At 37.3% G+C, this 21,155-nt stretch overlaps 1 protein-coding gene across 4 annotated transcripts in view; it reads right to left on the reverse strand.

The window, feature by feature from the left end:
- Positions 1-8,499: 8,499 nt before the first annotated feature.
- The window catches only part of lrp1aa (low density lipoprotein receptor-related protein 1Aa), a 264,759-nt gene continuing 252,103 nt past the window's right edge, over positions 8,500-21,155 (reverse strand). For all 4 annotated transcript variants that reach the window (XM_077204508.1, XM_077204507.1, XM_077204510.1 and 1 more), the window contains exons 82-89: positions 20,494-20,664; positions 17,168-17,329; positions 15,595-15,778; positions 14,861-14,959; positions 14,709-14,779; positions 14,467-14,560; positions 12,580-12,724; positions 8,500-9,979 (exon numbers count right to left, since the gene is read on the reverse strand). In XM_077204508.1, coding sequence (XP_077060623.1) covers positions 9,839-9,979; positions 12,580-12,724; positions 14,467-14,560; positions 14,709-14,779; positions 14,861-14,959; positions 15,595-15,778; positions 17,168-17,329; positions 20,494-20,664 — 1,067 coding nt within the window. In that variant the 3' untranslated portion in view covers positions 8,500-9,838. The remainder of the gene's footprint in view (positions 9,980-12,579; positions 12,725-14,466; positions 14,561-14,708; positions 14,780-14,860; positions 14,960-15,594; positions 15,779-17,167; positions 17,330-20,493; positions 20,665-21,155) is intronic.

Here is a 21,155-nt window from a genome sequence, read left to right on the forward strand (position 1 = left end):
AAGTTTTCGCTGCATTTGCACTGTTCTGACCAGCAGGGGGCGCCAGCGTGTGGCGATTCGATCGATTCGAACAGATGAATTATTTTGAAGCAATTGGTTCAATTGATTCAAAGATTCGAAAAGCTTTGTTTCTCCAGTCACTAGACGGGCACTGGGCGGAGTAAACACGAATATTAGAGTTTCTTGTTCTGTTTTAAAGCGCCACTGAAAATAGTGCGTCCTCTCCTGATCACATAATAACACGTCAGTCTAGAAATAAGTTGAACTTAGGAAATAAATATTCATCAATAGCCTATGCAACGGTTTACATAATGTGTTGCATTTATGACTGATATAATGATTTAGACATTGATTTGCCAGAGGTATCGTTGATTGCTCAAAGTATAAAGGTGCCAACATTGAACAGTATTTTTTATTATACATCTCTGAAAAAAAAGCAAAATTAGCAGTTTATCTGGATTAATTATTTATATGGATCTTTTTGCGTAAAAATGACATTTTTTTACAAACTACTGACATTTCTTCCAAATAAAATATTGTCATTTAGAGCATTTACATTATTTCCAGGAATCTTTCAGATTTCATCAAAATGATTGTGTTCCGAAGATAAACGAAAGTCTTTTTTTTTACAGTCTATAGTTTGGAAGGACATGGGGGTGGGTGATAATGACAAAATATTAATTTTTGAGTGAACTATACCTTTAAATCAATCATTTGATATATGCACTTATTGTGTATTTTTTTTACATTGTGCATAAAATAAATAAAAATGTTGCATGTAATTAATTTCTGTACATCTATAGTTACACTGTTGACCCTTCCCTTACCCCTTAACCAACCCTTAAAGCAAACCATACCACCAAACCTGTCCTATAACCTTACCTGTATCCACCTCAATGACAGCACAAGTGTTATAATACAACATCAAAATTTTTTCACGTCAAAGACACCAAAAATAAAGTGTGACTTCTTTTTCCTCTGAAACTTCTGTTGTTGCTTGAATTTCTGGCTCAGGACTGTTTGGACCTGCTGGGACACACAAAGCCTCTGGGATAGCTTAAGTTGAAATAGGTAAAAATTGCACACATTGACTTAACCCCTTCATACCTGAATTATGTTTCCAGTTTCTGAAAAATATACAAGTACATTTTCCCAGCTCATGAGGCTTTTATTAATGAGACCAAATAAAAATATTACAAATATCAACACTCTTTAATTGTAATTTTTTTGGCCATTTCACAAAATAATTCACCAACATGAAATAAAATAATAAACATAACAATTGTTGGTCTATATTTTACGCTTATAACATATTAACTTTTCAAATTTAATTTAACATTTCAACTTTAATTTTGAGGTTTTTGTTTTACGGATTGCGCATTGTTTGTAACAAACTAAATCTTAGAAGCCACGACACGGCGAAAACAAGTCACGACAAAGAAATCAAGCAACATCACAACAAAATCAGGCCACGACACGACGAAATCAGGCCACGTCACAACGAAATCAAGCCACGACACGATGAATTCAAGCCACAACACAAAGAAATCAAACCACAACACAACAAAATCAAGTAACGATACAATGAAATCAGGCCACGACATAACAAAATAAAGCCACAACATAACGAAATGTAGCAACAACACAACAAAATCAGGCCATGACACAACGAAATCAAGCCACAACATAAAATCAGGCCACAACAAAATTAAAGCAAGCCACGACTCAACGAAATCAAGCCACGACACGGCGAAAACAAGTCATGACAACGAAATCAAGCAACAATCACAACAAAATCAGGCCACGACACGACGAAATCAGGCCACGTCACAACGAAATCAAGCCACGTCATAACGAAATCAAGCCACGACACGAATTCAAGCCACAACACAAAGAAATCAAACCACAACACAACAAAATCAAGTAACGATACAATGAAATCAGGCCACGACATAACAAAATAAAGCCACAACATAACGAAATGTAGCAACAACACAACAAAATCAGGCCATGACACAACGAAATCAAGCCACAACATAAAATCAGGCCACAACAAAATTAAAGCAAGCCACGACTCAACGAAATCAAGCCACGACACGGCGAAAACAAGTCATGACAACGAAATCAAGCAACAATCACAACAAAATCAGGCCACGACACGACGAAATCAGGCCACGTCACAACGAAATCAAGCCACGTCATAACGAAATCAAGCCACGACACGAATTCAAGCCACAACACAAAGAAATCAAACCACAACACAACGACATCAAGTAACGATACAATGAAATCAGGCCACGACATAACGAAATAAAGCCACAACATAACGAAATGTAGCAACAACACAATCGAAATCAGGCCAAGACACAACGAAATCAAGCCACAACATAAAATCAGGCCACGACACAACGAAATCAAGCCACAACACAACGAAATCAGGCCACGACACGGCGAAAACAAGTCACGACACAACGAAATCAAACCACGACACGGCGAAAACAAGTCACGACAACGAAATCAAGCAACATCACAACAAAATCAGGCCACGACACGACGAAATCAGGCCACGTCACAACGAAATCAAGCCACGTCACAACGAAATCAAGCCAGGACACGAATTCAAGCCACAACACAAAGAAATCAAACCACAACACAACGAAATCAAGTAACGATACAATGAAATCAGGCCACGACATAACAAAATAAAGCCACAACATAACGAAATGTAGCAACAACACAACGAAATCAGGCCAAGACACAACGAAATCAAGCCACAACATAAAATCAGGCCACAACAAAATGAAATCAAGCCACGACACAACGAAATCAAGCCACGACACGGCGAAAACAAGTCATGACAACGAAATCAAGCAACATCACAACAAAATCAGGCCACGACACGACGAAATCAAGCCACGTCACGAATTCAAGCCACAACACAAAGAAATCAAACCACAACACAACGAAATCAAGTAACGATACAATGAAATATGGCCACGACATAACGAAATAAAGCCACAACATAACGAAATGTAGCAACAACACAATCGAAATCAGGCCAAGACACAACGAAATCAAGCCAAAACAACATTCACGAGTTCACACTTACCAATGATCAGAGAATAAAAAAGGTTATGCGTATTTGGCGTGCTGTCCGGGGGGAGGGCTCCGAGCTCGGAAATTGGGCCCGAACCCAGAGTACTCCCCCGTATCTCTGTTTAGGAAGATAACTAGGCAAGTGTGAGGAGATGGGGTGGTGGAGGGATGCTGAAAACTGTCGAGGAATATGGGTGAGTTGACTGTGTGTATTTATAGGCTTTATTTGTGCTGATTGAGTGGACCAGTTGATTACTGATTGCTGACAGCTGGCTGACTTGATTGTTTGATCATTAGAACGTGTTCCTCCCGAACCTTGTTAATAAAACATCAATAAAATCAGGCCACGACACAACGAAATCAAGCCACAACACAACGAAATCAGGGCCACGACACTATGAAATCAAGCCACGACACAACGAAATCAAACCACGGCACGGCGAAAACAAGTCACAACAACGAAATCAAGCAACATCACAACAAAATTAGGCCACGACACAACGAAATCAGGCCACGTCACAACGAAATCAAGCCACGACACGATGAATTCAAGCCACGACACGATGAATTCAAGCCACAACACAAAGAAATCAAACCACAACACAACGAAATCAAGTAACGATACAATAAAATCAGGCCACGACATAACTAAATAAAACCACAACATAATGAAATGAAGCAACAACACAACAAAATCAGGCCATGACACAACAAAATCAAGCCACAACATAACGAAATCAGGCCGCGACATAACGAAATAAAGCCACGACACAATGAAATCAAACCCCGACACGACGAAATCAAGCCACAACATAACTAAATAAAGCCACGACACAACGAAATCAAACCCCGACACGACGAAATCAAGCCACGTCACAACGAAATCAAGCCACGGCACGACGAAATAAAGCCATGTCACAACGAAATCAAGCCACGTCACAACGAAATCAAGCCATGTCACAACGAAATCAAGCCACGTCACAACGAAATCAAGCCACGGCACGACGAAATCAAGCCACGACGAAATCAAGCCCCAAACTATGAAATCAAGCCACGACACGACGAAATCAAGCAACACAACGAAATCAGGCCACGGCATGACGAAATCAAGCAACATTCTCACTCTTGGAAGACCAAGAACTTCCATTGCCAAATGTATACCGACAAGATGTTTCCACGTTGTTTCATATCACTCTTTTGTGTGATGTTTGTAAAAGGATCATCACCAAGTACTGGTTATACATCTGCCTCATGCTCATAATCTTCTCTGTCTTCTTGATTCTGACCTTCCTCTGCCTCAATCTCAATTTCTTCCCCTACTACTGGTAGTATATATATAAGAAATTTCAATCAGCATTACTGGACATGTGATTTCAGAAACAGGTGTTTGAACCATATAGACTGTAAAAAAGATGGACGACGCCCCTTCGCTCTCTTCCATTGGCGAGAAGTGAAGCCGCCATTGTCCCGATATGGCGCTGACATCTTGGGACTTGAGTCTGCGCAGTTGTAATTTCGGGACCAGACATGCGCAGTAGTGAGCAGGAAGTAGAGCCGCGAAATCAATGTCCCGCTCTGGTCCCGCCCTCACTCTCGCTAGGCACATGCCTCTGCTGCAGAACAACCCAGTATGTCGGTGTGAAATTATTAATTATAGAAATTTAGATATTAAATTTAAAGCTCCAATCTCCTCAGTCCTCCAAAGATCCCGAAAAAAGTCTGTTGTTGCTTCAGTGACTACTTTTCTCAGAGAACCTGTCAATCACAGCTGTCAATCATGACGCCACAGCGCGGTTTTTGTGGGATCAACGTCAAATTTGGAACAGACCACTGGCGTAGCCACGGGTGTGCCAGGGTGTGCCGGTGCCACCCACAGTAGCAGCTGGCACACCTAAAATAGATGCAGAATTCTCTTTTAAAGTTTTAATAAAAACGTTTCCTAAACTTGGACTATTGTTGTTTACCTAAAATATTTGTACATTTAAAATGTATTTTAATTGTTTAATTATTATCGTTAAAAAAATATCTGCCGACATTCGCACTGCCAACCAATCCGCAAACAGCCGCAGACTGGTAATACGGTTGTGCTGTTGAGTCTCGCGCCTCATGAGGAGAAATAGAAACAATGAGCGCAGTTCACACAAAGAAACTTAATGAACATAGAGCGGTTAAAAAATTAATGTGGAGTTTTCATATTTATAATATATGATATGATACAGTTAAGCACCACGACTGCTGAATACCATCACGATTGAAAATATGACACTGATTTCATATGACAGTTCAATAAACAAGTAATCAATATCAAGTCACTTACATTTTAGACACAATATTGACTGTTTTTCTATTTGAGCAGCGAAAATAGTTCCAAACAAACATCCCAAGAACCACAGCGCAGCTCACCGGAACACATAACTGCATTACTGAATGATTCCGCGCTTTGAATGAATCGATTGAGTCAAAGATTCAATGACCCATTAAACAACTACCTCATTCCTTAACGATTCAGCCGTTTGAACGAATCATTTGAATAAATGACCGAATAACTCACTCATTAAGACAGTCACCTGCCGCCCCCTACTGGTGGTTTAGTTTCGTGTTTAAAAGTAGGCTATAATTCTTTCCAATATCTTTTTTGTATCTTCAAAAAATATTTAAAACAATCTCGTAACATTATTTAATGCAGTTGTAATTTTTCAGTGTAAATTAATTAATTTGATTGGTAACAGCATAGTGTCTATTTTTTTCAATTGAATGTATTGATCAAATCTAAGAATTTAAAATGAAAGATGAAGCATACGTTTAAACCGATTTCTGCATTTTTACTTGGACAAGAGAATGGCTGATTTACTTGTTCGAAGGAAAAGCACAAGTAAAGCCTTAATGTTGAACCCTGAGTTATATTTTATATACTGTAGGCCTAGTATTAGGCCTATGTTTATGTGGCAAGCAAGTTTTACACATCAACCCAGTCTATTCTGTAAAGTTAGTGATAAGCCGGGTCCGAGTTTTTTTTGCACATTAATTTGACAATAAATGTGGCACACCCAATTTTTCTTATGCACACCCAGAGACGCTTTTCTGGCTACGCTAGTGGAACAGACATATGACTATTTTATGATATGGCAATTTTAGAGTCCAGATTATTTTGTAAAATATATATATTTAAAAAAAACGTTTAGTTCAGTACATTTGTTTTACAAGAAACAAACTTTTTCATTTGTTTTATTATGCTTTAATGAATTCTGCAATAATCTGCTGAGTGTCTTTAAAAAGAGACCAAACTTAAGTCTATTCCAAAGCATTCATCAATTACAACTATTAAAGTTCAGATTAATGCTCAAAAGGGGGTGAAGGTGAACAGGTTAAGCCATAACGTGTAGCAAGCGACTGACGCCAGTGTGTACAGTGTCAGTGAACACGCATCTTATCTGGATAAATACAAACAGAAAGACTTACAAAACAAATAAAATTTAAATAACAAATGACAGAGATATGATGTATGTGTCCGCCAGCTCTTAATCTCTGGGTTACTCCGGTGAAGAATCTGCGTGGCCTCGTCGTCTGATGCCACATTAAGAGGTTTGGAAAGATTTAAAGGCATATTCTTCTTCGGTCCCACTTTATATTAACTGTGTTAACAATGTACAAACATTTAAAACGTTATTTCTCCCAAAAATGAAAATGGTGTAATTTATTACTCACCGTCATCTCGTTCCAAACCCGTAAGACTTTCGTTCATCTTTGAAAAACAAATGAAGAACTTTTTAATGAAATCTGAGAGATTTCTGTCCCTCCATTGATAATTAGGCCTATGCAACTACCACTTTGAGCTTCTGCAAGAGGTTTGTTCTCGCGCATCAAGCAGGTTCGTTTGAGCTTATGATTATGTTCGCTGATCAGTGTTCATATGTGAATAAAGGTGTGAATTAAATCTGTTCATCAGGTCACACGATAATGACAATATGGGCGATAGTACGTGCACAGATTCATACTATATAACATACTTTTTAATTCAAAATAAGTACTACTCAAGACAAGAGAATATGCGATTTCAGATACAGCCAATATTACTAAGGTTTCACTGTGGTTGATGTGTTGAGCAGACACATTCTGATGTCGGGGGTTGTTGTGCTTCCCCTGAGTTTCCAAATCACAACTCCGAATTGAGGGGCGTTCCATTCCATTTAACTGGGAACTTGGAAATTCCCACTTCCGAGGTCAAATGGAATGCACCACACTGACCCTTCGTCCATTACAATGGACATCACATGTCAGCCCTTTTTTTCCCACTTCTGGAGCATTTTACCTAGTTTAAAGCCTGCAGTCCATGAGATTGGATGTTTGTCTTCCAATCAAATGGCAGTAAAGCTCTGCATGTGGTAATAAAAAAAAAAACACTACATTGAAGAGAAGCATGGCAGCACTTCTCTCCAAACACAGAAGTAAGCAACATTTTCTATGGTTTTATTTACATTTTATTATATGTTTGCCAGTATTTCATAGTTTGTCTGTAAAATAGAAGGATTGAATTTATTAATTAAAGTTAAAAATCATTTGTAGAATTGCAAGTTTTAAGTCAGGATTTTTCCAAATGTGTCTGTCCATTAGAATGTACAGTGGGTTCAAACCAAGCGTGTCGCACAAGCCCTGAAAATGAAGCCAAAGCGTCTCGATCGCCCCCCGGTGACCGGTCCTGGTATAGCTCATAAACCCCGCCTCCCCATGTTATTTAATGGGACGTGAGACCAAATAAACAATTAAATTACACTTCACATATCTTTTTAACAAAGATAGTTTCTGTCATTTACTGTAGTTTTCATCACGCTGATGTAATTTCAAGTGTTTGTTTTTAAAATAAGTTTGTTTTTAGTTAGTTATTTGATGCTATAAAAACTGCCAGTATTCAGTCCTAGAGTGTCAACTGACTATAAATGAATACGAATAAATGGGTCTGTCTTTCACACTGTGTCCATATTGACAAAAGTCCCAAATGGCAATTTCCATTCATACAGCTCCTATCTACCAAAGGAATCTAATATAACTTTTACATTTATCTCATCTCAAAATACAACACCTGCATGCTTGCTCTCTCGCACTGAGTTCTGGATACAATCACCCATCTTGTAAATGTCATGTGATTAATTACTCCAGAGGGAATTTAACTATCATTATCACTATCCTTTTTAATATTACTATCCTTAAAAAATAGAATAAAACTTAAAAATTCCATACATTTTGTACTAGAAGTCGTCCTCTCTCAACATGAGTTCAGCTGAAGAAGATCTGGCATTAGTCAGTGATCTGAGATGATCGTTCTTTCTTCATAATTTTTAGAAAATGTTTTAAAATATGGCTGGTACGCATTCTGACAGTGACAAAAGCAGCATGTCTGCAATCAGCTGAGCAGGAAAATATGGATTTACTGAGAAAAAAAGCATACATTTTAAAAGTATAAGCAACATGATGGATGGTATATTTCAGAGGCAGATTACAAAAGACAAGATGAAAGTGTGTCAATATTAGAACACATCAGTTTTTCATCTTTAACTGTGACATTTTAAAAACAAGTATAAACAAGTGTAAAAATTCACTTTCGTCTGTCATAAACCCTCATCAGGTTTAAAGGTGCTCAAATCACGCGCTACAACCAATGCACAAATGTGCCTTCTATTGTTTTGGGATTTACTTGTAAGCAGTTTTCTTTTTCAATTACCCACAGTTCATTTCATTCATCTGAAAATAAATACAGTACCAGTCAAAAGTTAGGACACACTCACTCATTCTTTACTATTAATCTAAAATGTGTCATGAAAACTATTCAATTGAAATATGGCAATTATGTGGTGACCAAAAATGTTAAATCTTTGATATTGTGTAGATCCCATGCGTGCTGCTTTTCCTTCACTATCCACGTTCCAACTCAACCATTTCATTTTATTTGTTACATTTGAACAAAGATGTTTAGGTTTGCAAAGAGATTCATACATAGGCACAATTTATTGTTGTCTATAAAACTAATTTCAAGCAGTTAAGCAGAAGCCTTTCAATCAAAAGCTTTTAAGATCATGAGAAACATTTCAGTCAAGTGTGTCCAAATCTACAACACTGACATTCTCACTTACAAAAATCGGTTCTGTAAAAGTTTGTAATAAGCATAAGTAATATTGCAATGGTTTGGATCTGTGCATGGGAAACTGATTATCCTCATAAATAATTATAATTATGAACCTACAATGAGAGTAATACTGGCACATAAAATTGATAACATCTGCTTGATATTGTAGTAAGTTTAAAGCAAACACTGGTTCCATGTCAAAGTTGCCCTGTCCACACAGTCAAACATACAACAACTGATGGAACAACATTTTTCTCTATACATCTCATACAAAAATAAAAAATGTAATTGTTCCAATCTTTTTCTTTTTGACTCCATATTGCACAGAGGTAGTGGCTATTAGGTAAAAGGGAGGTGACCTAAAAATTGAAACCAAAAACTGCATCTTTTTTTTTTCTTTTTTTTTGAAAATGTATATTTTGCTCTTGTGATGTTTAGTTGTGACCAGAAGAATTGTACAAGAACAAAATATAATACTGCAATCACATACAAAAGTAGTCCTTCATTTTGTACATTTTATACAGTGTTAACACTTAATCATTGATTTTCTTTTTTTTTCTTCTTTTTCTTTTTCTCTAAAAGGCAAATGGTATTTTCCATGTGTGGCCCAAACCGATGGCCGGTCTAAGCCAGCGGGTCCACCAGCGGCTCCTCGTCGCCCCGGGACAGCAGCTCCTTCTTCTCATCTGTGCTGGCCAGGGAATTGCGGCTGTTGTGCGCTCCCATGTAAAGAGTGGCATACACGGGATTCGTGAAGTTGGTCGGCTACAAAAGACACAAGTTGGAAACATATGGGATTATCTAGTTCGGTCGTGAAACTCTAGAGGGCGCAGGCTGATAGGTCCTAACAGTGACATGACAAAAGCTGATTGGCCTGTGCTCATTCTGCAGCCAATGAGATTGCTTGCTCAAAGTTTAAATAGTCTGGTTTGGTGTTCGCTGTAGGCCAGTCCTCTGAACCCCTCCACCTCCCCAGCTCCACCTGCCTAAATCTGCTACAGCATCGGTTCCCAGCAGGGGGGTCTCGGCCCACAAGGGGGCCTCAACGAGCTCTTTGGGGGGGTCTCGTCATATTTTGAAAAGTGTTGAGCAGCAGTCCGTAACTTTTTTTGTGTTCAAAATGTACTAAATTTATGTAATGAGCGAGTACATCATGAATCCATTTTCCAAACCGTGTTTTTGTCTTATCCTGAGTCACTATGGTACACCTATAATAAGTGTTTATATTGGGACTATTTTATACTGGTTCGGGTCGTACCGCTGCGGTGTAGCCCAGTGCCTGCGTGACTCGTCATAGACATAAACAGAGAGAAGTAGCTCCGGCTACAATGTTCTTCCGCAAGTCGCATTATTCTGTTAATAAACGCATGTTTATTAATCGCTAGAGCGCCAAACGATTATATTACATTAGCTAATTTTATTCACGATCCCCTGGCTGACCAGAAAACGGGTTTTCAACGAGGTCCCAGACACCAGTCATTTTGTAATAGTCTATATTAATTTTTTATTTTTTCCCTACACACCAGTGTGAATACTGATATTTTTGTTATTGCATTTCAAATAGGGCCAATTAATAGGCTACTCCTAGGCTTACGTTTTTAAATTACAAACGGGCTACTGATGTTTTTGTTATAGTATTTTCAATATTATACACTATTATTTGTGCATAAACATATCTGGTTATAGTAATAATCATACGGTTTGTTTAAAAACAAAACATTTTGTCATCCTTGCTGCAAGCTTACAAGAGCGACAATATCATTAAATGTGAAGGGGGGCCCTAAAATATTTTCTAGGGAAAAAGGGGGTCTCAGACAAAAAAAGGTTGGGAACCACTGTGCTACAGTATTTATGTAAGTCTATCACACAGCATCATAATGAGCTGCCTACGTAGACACCATTTTAAGGCATCGAACACATGCTCCTTGTTCCAAATCATATTTATGACCTCTGGTAAGTGAATTTGTAATACTGTAAAAAAATTATTACAACTGTTTTCCATGTGAATATATAGTAAAGTGTAATGTATTCCTGTGATCAAAGCTGAATTTTCAGCATCATTACTCCAGTCTTCAGTGTCACATGATCATTCAGAAATCATTTTAAATTGATGATTTGCTCCTCAAGAAACATGTCTGATTATTATCAATGTTAAAACAGTTGTGCTGCTTCATATTTTTGTGAAAACCATGATACATTTAATTTTTCACGATTCTTTGATGAATAGGAAGTTCAAAAGAACAGCATTTATTTAAAATAGGATCTTATGTGAAAATATTAATGTCTTTATTGTGACTTTAAATCAATTGAATGCATCCTTGCTGAATAAAAGTATTCAGTTGAGTGCATGAAGTGTTCAGCAGTAAGTGCATCATCCGGGTATTTCAAGTGCACTTTTTCTATATGGAGTTTTCAGTGTAAACACTACTCACACTATTTATACTACAAATCGACACAGAATAGTGCACAAGTACGCATATTGGGACGCACCTACACTTGTGGCTTCAACAGAAGCACACAGCATCAGTTTCTCTATAGAGAAAATTTATTGGGATTTCAACTTCCGGAACTCTACTCTTACACTCGTTACAATGAATGTGGGTGTGAGGAAATCAAAACTTATGAAACGCATCGATATAATTTTAAATATAATTCTGTTATGGTAATGGATATGACGATGTTGATATGTTTGGTCTTAGATCTGCTGCTGCTGTTATTGTTGCTGCAGAGCAGGTACGGGACTTGCTACTGCTAACACACGACACACTGCTGTGAGCGAGCCCAATCTCATGAAAGTGCGTATCTATACAGGGAATATTATTTCTCGTGCCATTTATACTCAAAAAATATTTTTACGTGCATATGATACGCACTTTATGGCGTGTAATACGCACGCACTCCCCACCCCTAATCCTAACCAAGGGGTTTTCAGTGCGTAGCATATGCACGCAAAAAATATTTTGGCGTATAAATGGCACCAGAAATAACATTCTGGTATAGATACGCACTTTCATGAGACTGTATTGTGTGAGCAAATAAGACATGCTGATGCTGTACAATATAGAGTACACAAATTACCCGTTGCAGATCTACAAGGTGGAAGGTTTCTGAAAGCGCACTGCAAACTGCTACAGAAAATGCTGACCATGTTGAAGGTTGAGCAGCGATCTCATTGGCTACTAATACAGCAGGAACCAATCAGCTGTTTTTCAGGAAACAAGACTAAATATCTTATGTAATTTTGCTTCTCAAGTACTTGTACCTTGATTTAAAATGTTTTGATATTTGAACTGGAAAACAAGACAAAATTACTTTAATAGAGTAGTGCAATAAAGTATGAAAATCTGTAGTTTGCTCTATCTTACTTTGTCGGGATCCAGTGTGAAGTCGGCATCCAGCAGTTCTCCAACATCGTCATCTTGCTCTCCTTCATAAATTTTATAGGCTGGGTTCCCAATCTCAACATTCATAGCGCCATTTGTCATTCTCTGGTGTTGAAAGCCTTTGGCTCTGCAGATATACAATATACAGTTTAAGTCACAGAAATAAGTGTGTGACGTCATTATCACACTGTACAGAGCAGCACAAGGAGAAATACATCCACAACACAGAGGGACGCCACTAACAGTCACTGGAACAACCTACAACACCATCAGAAACCCAGTGCTTACCAACATCAACTGGTTATCTGTCCAATTTTAAGTCAACCATTACAGTGAATTATTAATATTATTTATTATGGGACAAGTATAACGTATCTATAAAAAAGGGTTTGAGCTGTGTGACAGTTTATAACATGCAATGGAGTGTCAGCCGCTAGAGATTTTGCTCTATATCTTTTATACAGCAGTGCATACATTTGCAGTTGTTTTTGTTACATACAATACAAAGCGGGTTAACTATATCAATGTACATTATATGTATATATATATTGATGTATTTATCATATACATCAAACTGCATTGATATAGCTCAGTGAAATTCAACAGATGTCCGTGTTTACCGATATATCTAATTTGCAACAACTTTGAATAAGTTTCTTTCAATAAGAATTTAGTCAAATATGTTTTTTTTTTGTTGTACAATGTCAAGCCAAGTGTATTTAGATAATGCTTTACACATTACATATGGCTTAAACAGGAAAAACAGCATCAACGTCGCAAAATTCTTCAATTAGAATCTCTAATTTCAATGATAATTACAACTTCATTTTAAACTATAAAGCGACTACAGAGGACAAAATAGTGTCTTCAGCTCAATTATTCAATGAGCACACTTAATAGTGTCAACTAAATCAATACTACTTTTTTAAATAAAGCAAAACTATTGGGCACTGATTGTTCATTTGTTAAATTTGAACAATCAGATCTATTAATTTGCATCCATAAAGTTGGAATAAAATGAGTAATTTATCAAATGCAAAGTATTTGTGTGACTATTAAGTGTGAATAATAAATTCACTACATGATACAATAAAGCATTACCACCAATGTTATGTAACTTAAATGTTGAAATTAAAAAGTATACTATAAACCATGTTTTTTCCCCTTGCATTTTAAGCAAAAACAATAACATCATGATAAAAGATTAAGGTCTTACTGCCCAGCCCTAGTAAAAACATAAAATATGCAAATGGAAAGCTGTGATAAGACTTTTCTTCAAGTTAAGGACATCGAATGCCCACGTTATCTTGATAAACACTGGGTTTTGAACATGGCACATGTTCAACAGATCTGTTTCGAATAATGCAGTCCTGCTGAGAACCATTCTTAGAGAAACATTCTGGACTGTATTACAGCGGGACGGTTATGACTGTCGAAAACAATACAGTTCTCACAGTCTAAAACAATTGATCTATTTCTTTATTCTCAGTAACAGATTACCACCTTCTCCTCTGAACAAGGGACAAACCACATATAAGGTTTAGTCAGGTGGTTTGACCGAGGTATGACAGAAAGAGATCGGGTGAGACCATGAAGACAACAAGAACACCACAATTCTCCAGCAAGAAAGATGGACAGAATGGCAGAGAGACAAAATAAAGACATAATGGACAAAGACCGTTACCGCGGTCGTTTGGAGTGGGATTTGCCAAGCCTACGGAAAAGAGGAGATGCGGTTTACCAAGAAAGAAGGAGAGAAAAGAGGTGTTTTGGGGATGGGAAGTTTCTTATATTTCAAATTCTCAACAGTATGACCCCTTAGAGAGGTGAAAATCTTTTGAAAAAAGCAGTTCACTGTAATATACTCACCCTCTCATTCGTTTTCTGTACCATAATACTGCTCCTCCAATCAGCAACACCAGCAGTATCAGTAAAATCAAAGGAATAACAATTGAAGCTGTTCCTAAAAGAAACATACATATATTAATATTAAGTCTTTTTTTAATTACACCACCATCAAAAATCGATATATTTGACAAAACCTTTACCAGTATTACCACCTATTGGCCTAACAGGTTTTTACTAGCTGTCAAATTCAAAAATGGACTTACGGCCACCGGATTCAGCATTTCCACTGGGAGCAGGTTTATCACAGCGATGACCCTCAAATCCAAGAGGACACCTACATGAGGCAGAGAAATGTAACATTTACATTTATATATATTATTTACATTATATAAACAATACTAAAACAACAGCTTACTTGCACTGCGGGAGGTTTGTGGCGCTGAGAGAGCACTGGCCATTAGCACAGTATCCGTCACACGTATAACAGCTTGGCTGGATCCTGCCACTGGTACACCTACAACACACACAGTACAACACATTAGACAGCTTCACTTAAGCACTGTACTATTTAGTAAAAAAAAAATAAAAAAAACATATTGCTGGAAACAACAAGGTAAGTTTCAGGAAAGAAAAATACGACTGCAATGCAAAAAAAAAGTGTTATTTGAAATGACATTCACTCGCTCATTTTACTAAAATAAAACTGAACATTCAAGGGAGGTTGATTTTATCCAATGGGAAATGTCTCAATATGAGAGGGGAGGAATGGAGGTGTATTGTTATATATACACTATGAAGGAGGGGAGGTGTTGAAAAATAAGAGGGTGATGTCAGTTCCAATGGTTACTTGCTTTTCTGAGCATCAAATCTATCAAATGATATCAACAATAGACAAAACTGAGCAGGAAAGCCTTGTTGCAGTTGACGGGAGTGAAGAGAGATGCTCTTTTAGGCTTGTGCAGTGTATTATACGGGCGGTGTGATTATAAAAGGCTTTATGAATGACCACACAAAAGGTATTTCCCATAGTGAAATGTTGAATGAGTCAAGTGAAAGAAAGTATAGGGCCAGTTTTAATGCTATGGGGCCCCAACATATGGAGGTTTTAATTGTATATGTGTGCTAAAGTATGAGATTGCGTTTGTGTACCTGCATGTGACGTCTCCATCAGGCTGGAAGAGGTTGGTGGGAATACACTTGCCATCACGGCAATAGTGACATTTGTCCACTTCACAGATGTTTCCAATGAAGCGTGGAGGGCAACGGCATTGTCTCGACCCATCGCCGGACTGCATGCATGTCCCTCCGTGATCACAGAAACCATCACACTTCCCTGGTTAGGGGTAGAGAAGACTGTTTAATATCCCACTTCAACTCTATTAATGTCTCCATCATGACTTGAGGATCACTTTCAGACTAATGCATCGATCCCACAGTGTATTCACCTGTCAATTAACCAATGCGCACTGTAAATGTTAATGTTTTATTCCATATAACTAAACCTAAACTAAACCCCAATCCTAATCCTATACTAAGTACATGTTGTTAATAAATATTGTTCAGTACTTAAATGTGTAATTTATACAAGCTTGTTTCTGCCACAGAATAAAACATTTCAAAAGATAATTGAGACTTTTTATCTCACAATTGCTAGTTTACATCTCGCAATTTTGAATTTACTTCTCAGAATTGTGAAATATAAACTCGCAACTGTGAGTTATAAAGTCCAATTGTAAGGAAAAAATTAAATTTTCCTCAGGATTGCGAGTTTATATCACAAAATTCTGCCTTTATAACTAACAGTTGTGACTTTATATCATGCAGTTCAGAATTGCGATTTGTAAATCCGCAATTGTGAGATAAAAAGTAGCAATTACTTTTTTTATTCTGTGATGGAAACAAGCTTCCATTGTAATTACACTGTAACAAGGACACCTTCAAATAAAATGCACAAAAAAACCTGGCACTGGTAATATTCTACCATGACATTATCCCTTGTGCTTACGGACATTTCCCTTAACCCTAAACCACAATTCAATGCATGATTCTAAATGCGTTTAAAACACATTAATTTGTGAAAAATTAAAACACTCTTAAAAATAAAGGTTTCCTAAACTATTTTTTGAACCTTTCAGTGAATGATTCTTAAAACAAAACAAATTCTTAGTGTGAAGAACATTTTAATAATCTGAAGAACCTTTTTTCACTATAAAAAAACCTTTTGTGGAATGGAAAGTTTCCATAGATGTTAAAGGTTCTTCATGAAACCATCAATGCCAATAAAGAACCTTTAGTTTTAAGAGTGTACAGAAAATTCCTTCATATTAACAGTACATTTGGCCCATTTTTACAGACTTTTTTTTAAAGAGTTTGTGGCTTTAAAACGTATTATCTGTCCAATGTAAATGTTTGGCGAAGCCTAAATTAAAACAGTCTTCAAAAACATTTTCAGTTTTCTGTATACAGTGACCGATTTAGATGAAAGCACCTGCTAAAATCACGTCAAACATGGCAAAATTAATTTAAAACAGTTACTTGACTAAAATAATTATGAACAAGATGCATTTGAGATTTATGTTCCAGCCAGATGTAAAGTGCTTGATCACTTGTGATCCGTTTACCTGAGGAGGATGTTTATACCAGATGTTTATATAAGACAAACGTGTTGAACACATCTCGATTTCTAATGAAAACTGGTTTTATTTCCACATCCAGTACTCACGATATTGGCACTGGTCTCCCAGAAAGTCTGTTGCACAGCTGCAGGTGGGCTGGTTTCCTGGGTTAACTGTGCAGTTTCCTCCGTTCTTACAGTAGTTCTCACATGTGCGCAGGTTACAGTTCGGTCCTGTGAAGCCTGCCAGACAACGGCAAGTCGGAGCTCCTGGAAACATAAAATACAAGTTACTTTTGCTATAAAAATATTATAATAACATGATATATCTTTTTATTATATATTGTGTGGTGAGCCAGCCATTCAAGTGTAAAGGTCCTTGCACACTAAAGTCACAAAGTCCGAAATTTTCGTATGCGTTTTTTCGTATTCGTCATTCGGTGGCTCCGAATTGTCAAAGCACCTCTCAAAATGCTAAAGATGCAAAAAACACAGAAAATCAAACTCGATCCGAAAGTTTCGGAGGCAGTGTGTAAACGTGATTGCAAAGTACCACTTACTACTTACTTACTATAAGGTATAAGTGTGACAATGATCACAATTAAACATTAGTGTACCTAATATGTATGATGGGTGTGACAGTAACTATTGTCATTGTCAATTATGTTGTTTTTTTTTGTATTGTCGAGTTGAGTTTCAGTTGTCCTTATCTTAACCCTAGCCCTTCAGTTATCCTAACCATAGCCCTTAGCCCTAATAAGGTGAATAATAACCTTGGCACTTCTTAAAAACAAATGACACTTTACAATAGGGCTGGGTATTGACACAAATTTCACAATTGGATTCGATTTTGATTCACAGGCTTGCAATTTGATTCGATTCAATATTGATTGTTTTGGATATCAGGTTCAATACATGGCAAATTTTCTCTAGGAAAACAAATCTCTTAACTAATGCTGTAAACTATGGGAGTCAGTTCATTAGCCTACTATAATATTGAAGATAAAAATTAACTGATTTGTAGCTATACAAACACTTAAATTACACTTTTATTTATTTTTATAATACGAAAGTAATATGAATTATAAACATTTTAATGGTGGATGTCATGATATATTCAAACATGCATTAAATATTGAAGAACATTAAAAATTATAATGAATATATAATATGGTGCATATATTTATCAAAATTCTCCTCTCTAGTTAATTTTTCTGATGTAAATGTGACATTACATGACATTGTTACAAGTTGTGATGTCTTTCCACGGTTGAAACACTGATTGAGCGATTCCATGTAACATGATACAGATTTCGATAAGTTGTACTCTATCTTTTAACTAACTTTTAGATGTTCATTCATGTTTATTTTGCGCTGTAACTTGTATTATTAAGGCGGAAGAGAAGATCATGTGCGCTCCGCGCTGCTGCTTCTCTTGAGCTGCGCCAGAGCGATCTCACACCACAGCGCCAAAACGGTAATTATGTTTTGGAATTTCGTAATAAAATGGACGTAATTTGAAATTTGATACTTTATTTCATATCAATAGTAACAAAGCACAAATATATATTGGATGGGATGCACGCTACAATATTTCATTCATTCATCAAATAAAAACAGGATGACTAAACGAGATCTGTTGCAAATGGACTTCTCCCTATACCGGCTTTTACGAACTGCTATGGACAGAGATCTTTCTTTAATTTGCTCACTAGAGCCTGGAATGAGACTCCACAGCACATCAGATCTATAACATCAATAATACTATTTAAACAAACTTTTGCTCGCCATCTGATGGACAGGTATATCTGTGACCACTGAGATGGCTTTATGGCCTCCTGCTGATGCTTGTTTACTATCGTGGTTTGTGTGCTTGTTGTGTGTTTGTTATTGTATGGTCTTGGAGTTCGGTCGTGTTTGAGGTATTCATGTTCTGCAGATCAGGATCCTGCTGAAAATCAGTTTTATACTGAGTCAGGCCCGATTGCTCTTAATAAATAAATAAATAAATAAATAAATTTAATCGATTCTTGAGATTTAAGAATCGATATTGGTTCGTAAAAATGAGAATCGATTAATATTGAGAAATCTATATTTTTTGCCCAGCCTCACTTAACAACCATAACCTTTAATAAAGATTAATAATAAAGTGTGTCACATCACACACACTTACCCACAAACACACATTCTCACACACGCAGACTTAAGTAGTGAATTACTATCCTAAAACAGAGAAGGGTCTGACTGCAGAGTTACAGTTTCACCCCAGCAGTTTCACCCCAGCAGTTTCACCCCAGCAGTTTCACCCCAGCAGTTTCACCCCAGCAGTTTCACCTGCGCTTGCGAAGTTTCACTACAGCAGTTTCACCTGCGCTTGCGAAGTTTCACTACAGCAGTTTTATTTGAAATTATTGTAAATAGTTTGTGTTCAAGTCATTTGTTTCATTTGTGTTCAAGTTTACACATTAACCCCTCTGATAATGTTCCAAGATGTTAAAAACGCTACGCTGCTGATCATAGACAAACAGGGGGAGAAATTTTATCTACCGCACCGTCGTTTTCTTTTTTTTTCTTTTTTCTTATCATAGCCTACCAATGTCTTCGTTCATAGTCTGTCCGACATATAGCTATTAGAAGCGTCATGGATTTGCACTGAATTGATTCTCAAAAATACGGAACAAAGTGCATTCCGTATCAGTTCGTTTTAGGACAGAACAATGTGACAGCGCATGCGCGGGTACAGCTGTTGTGGTGACACTGCGCATGCGCTCGTGGGGTAAAACTGCTGGGGTTTAAACTGTGGCTCTGCAGACAGATATTATTGCTAAAACATGAAACTCATATAGCTTATTGAGGTGGTGATGAAAAATGTACTACCAAGTCAAATTGCGTTTGTTACCTTTTACTACCCTTCAAGGGCCTTAATTTGGGTAGATTTTTTTTATTACCTTTTACTACCGCGCGCACACCCTCTTGATACTCAGTGATACGAACAGTAACGATGGCGTGGGTTTTACAGTTTCAATCTCATCAAAGTGGATTTGCTTTGTCAGCAGAAAACAGCGTCTTCTCCACATGAACAACACGAACCAAACTCTTCCAGTCTCAGATAAACTACAGTGTTTGAGGGTCAAAGACGTTATTCACGGCAGCCGATGAAGAACATAGACTGACATTATGCAAATCTGTTACAAACCGACGCAGATTCAGCAGGAAGTGAGACTGGAATTACTGACGACTCGTTTCAGTTCAGAATCACTTCTTTCTTTCAGGAGATAAAAACTCAGTTTATCTGCACTTTGATCTGTGAAACTTTTCTGATCATTTTAAATTCACAAACAGCTCTATTACAGACTACATGAAAGTGAATATCACAAAAAGCATAACAGGGGCACTTTAAAACCCTTATGATGTGTGTGTTTGTGTTCTTGTACCTGTGGGTGATGCGGTGCAGGTTCCTCCGTTCTTGCAGTATTCTCTGCACTGGTTTAGCTCACATCTCTCTCCTCCATAGTTGGGCTGACAGCGGCACTTGGGCTGTTTTCTGGCATTCAGGACACAAGTACCACCGTTGAGACACAGCAGACTGCAGGGGCCACTCGGAGCTGGGGGACGAGGAACAAACAGATACAGAGTATTAACTCTTTTAATGTTGAAGTCAATAACCCATTTTATTTCCTTAATGTGACATTTATGAGTAAAACTGGAATGAAATAAGACCAGAATAAAATGTGCAATGGGACTAAATTTTAATAATTTTCTTTATGGCAAAAAGTGGACATCACATACCAGAATTAAGCCAGGCCGAATTTTAGTTTGCTAAAACAATGCCTTAAAGCTATTACACGCTTGGTTAACAGGATCCAATAACCCTAAGATGTTTCAGAAGAAGAGTTACAAAATATTACATGTTGATGAAAGATTACAAAACATTTCAAGCCAAATTCGAGTCCAAATCCACTTTTGCCAGTTTAACAATGAGAAAAATGGTCGGCACGCTTAGCGCATGGTCTAAAAGGGTTGTCTCTATTCTCTTCATGAGTAATGGGTGTGTTTTGGGCTTTACGTGAAATAAACCAATCAGAGTCTCTTCTCC

Source organism: Siphateles boraxobius, unplaced genomic scaffold, assembly GCF_051911475.1.
Source record: "Siphateles boraxobius isolate OS27281-9 unplaced genomic scaffold, OSU_SipBor_1 5, whole genome shotgun sequence".
In the NCBI taxonomy this organism is placed as follows: domain Eukaryota; kingdom Metazoa; phylum Chordata; class Actinopteri; order Cypriniformes; family Leuciscidae; genus Siphateles; species Siphateles boraxobius.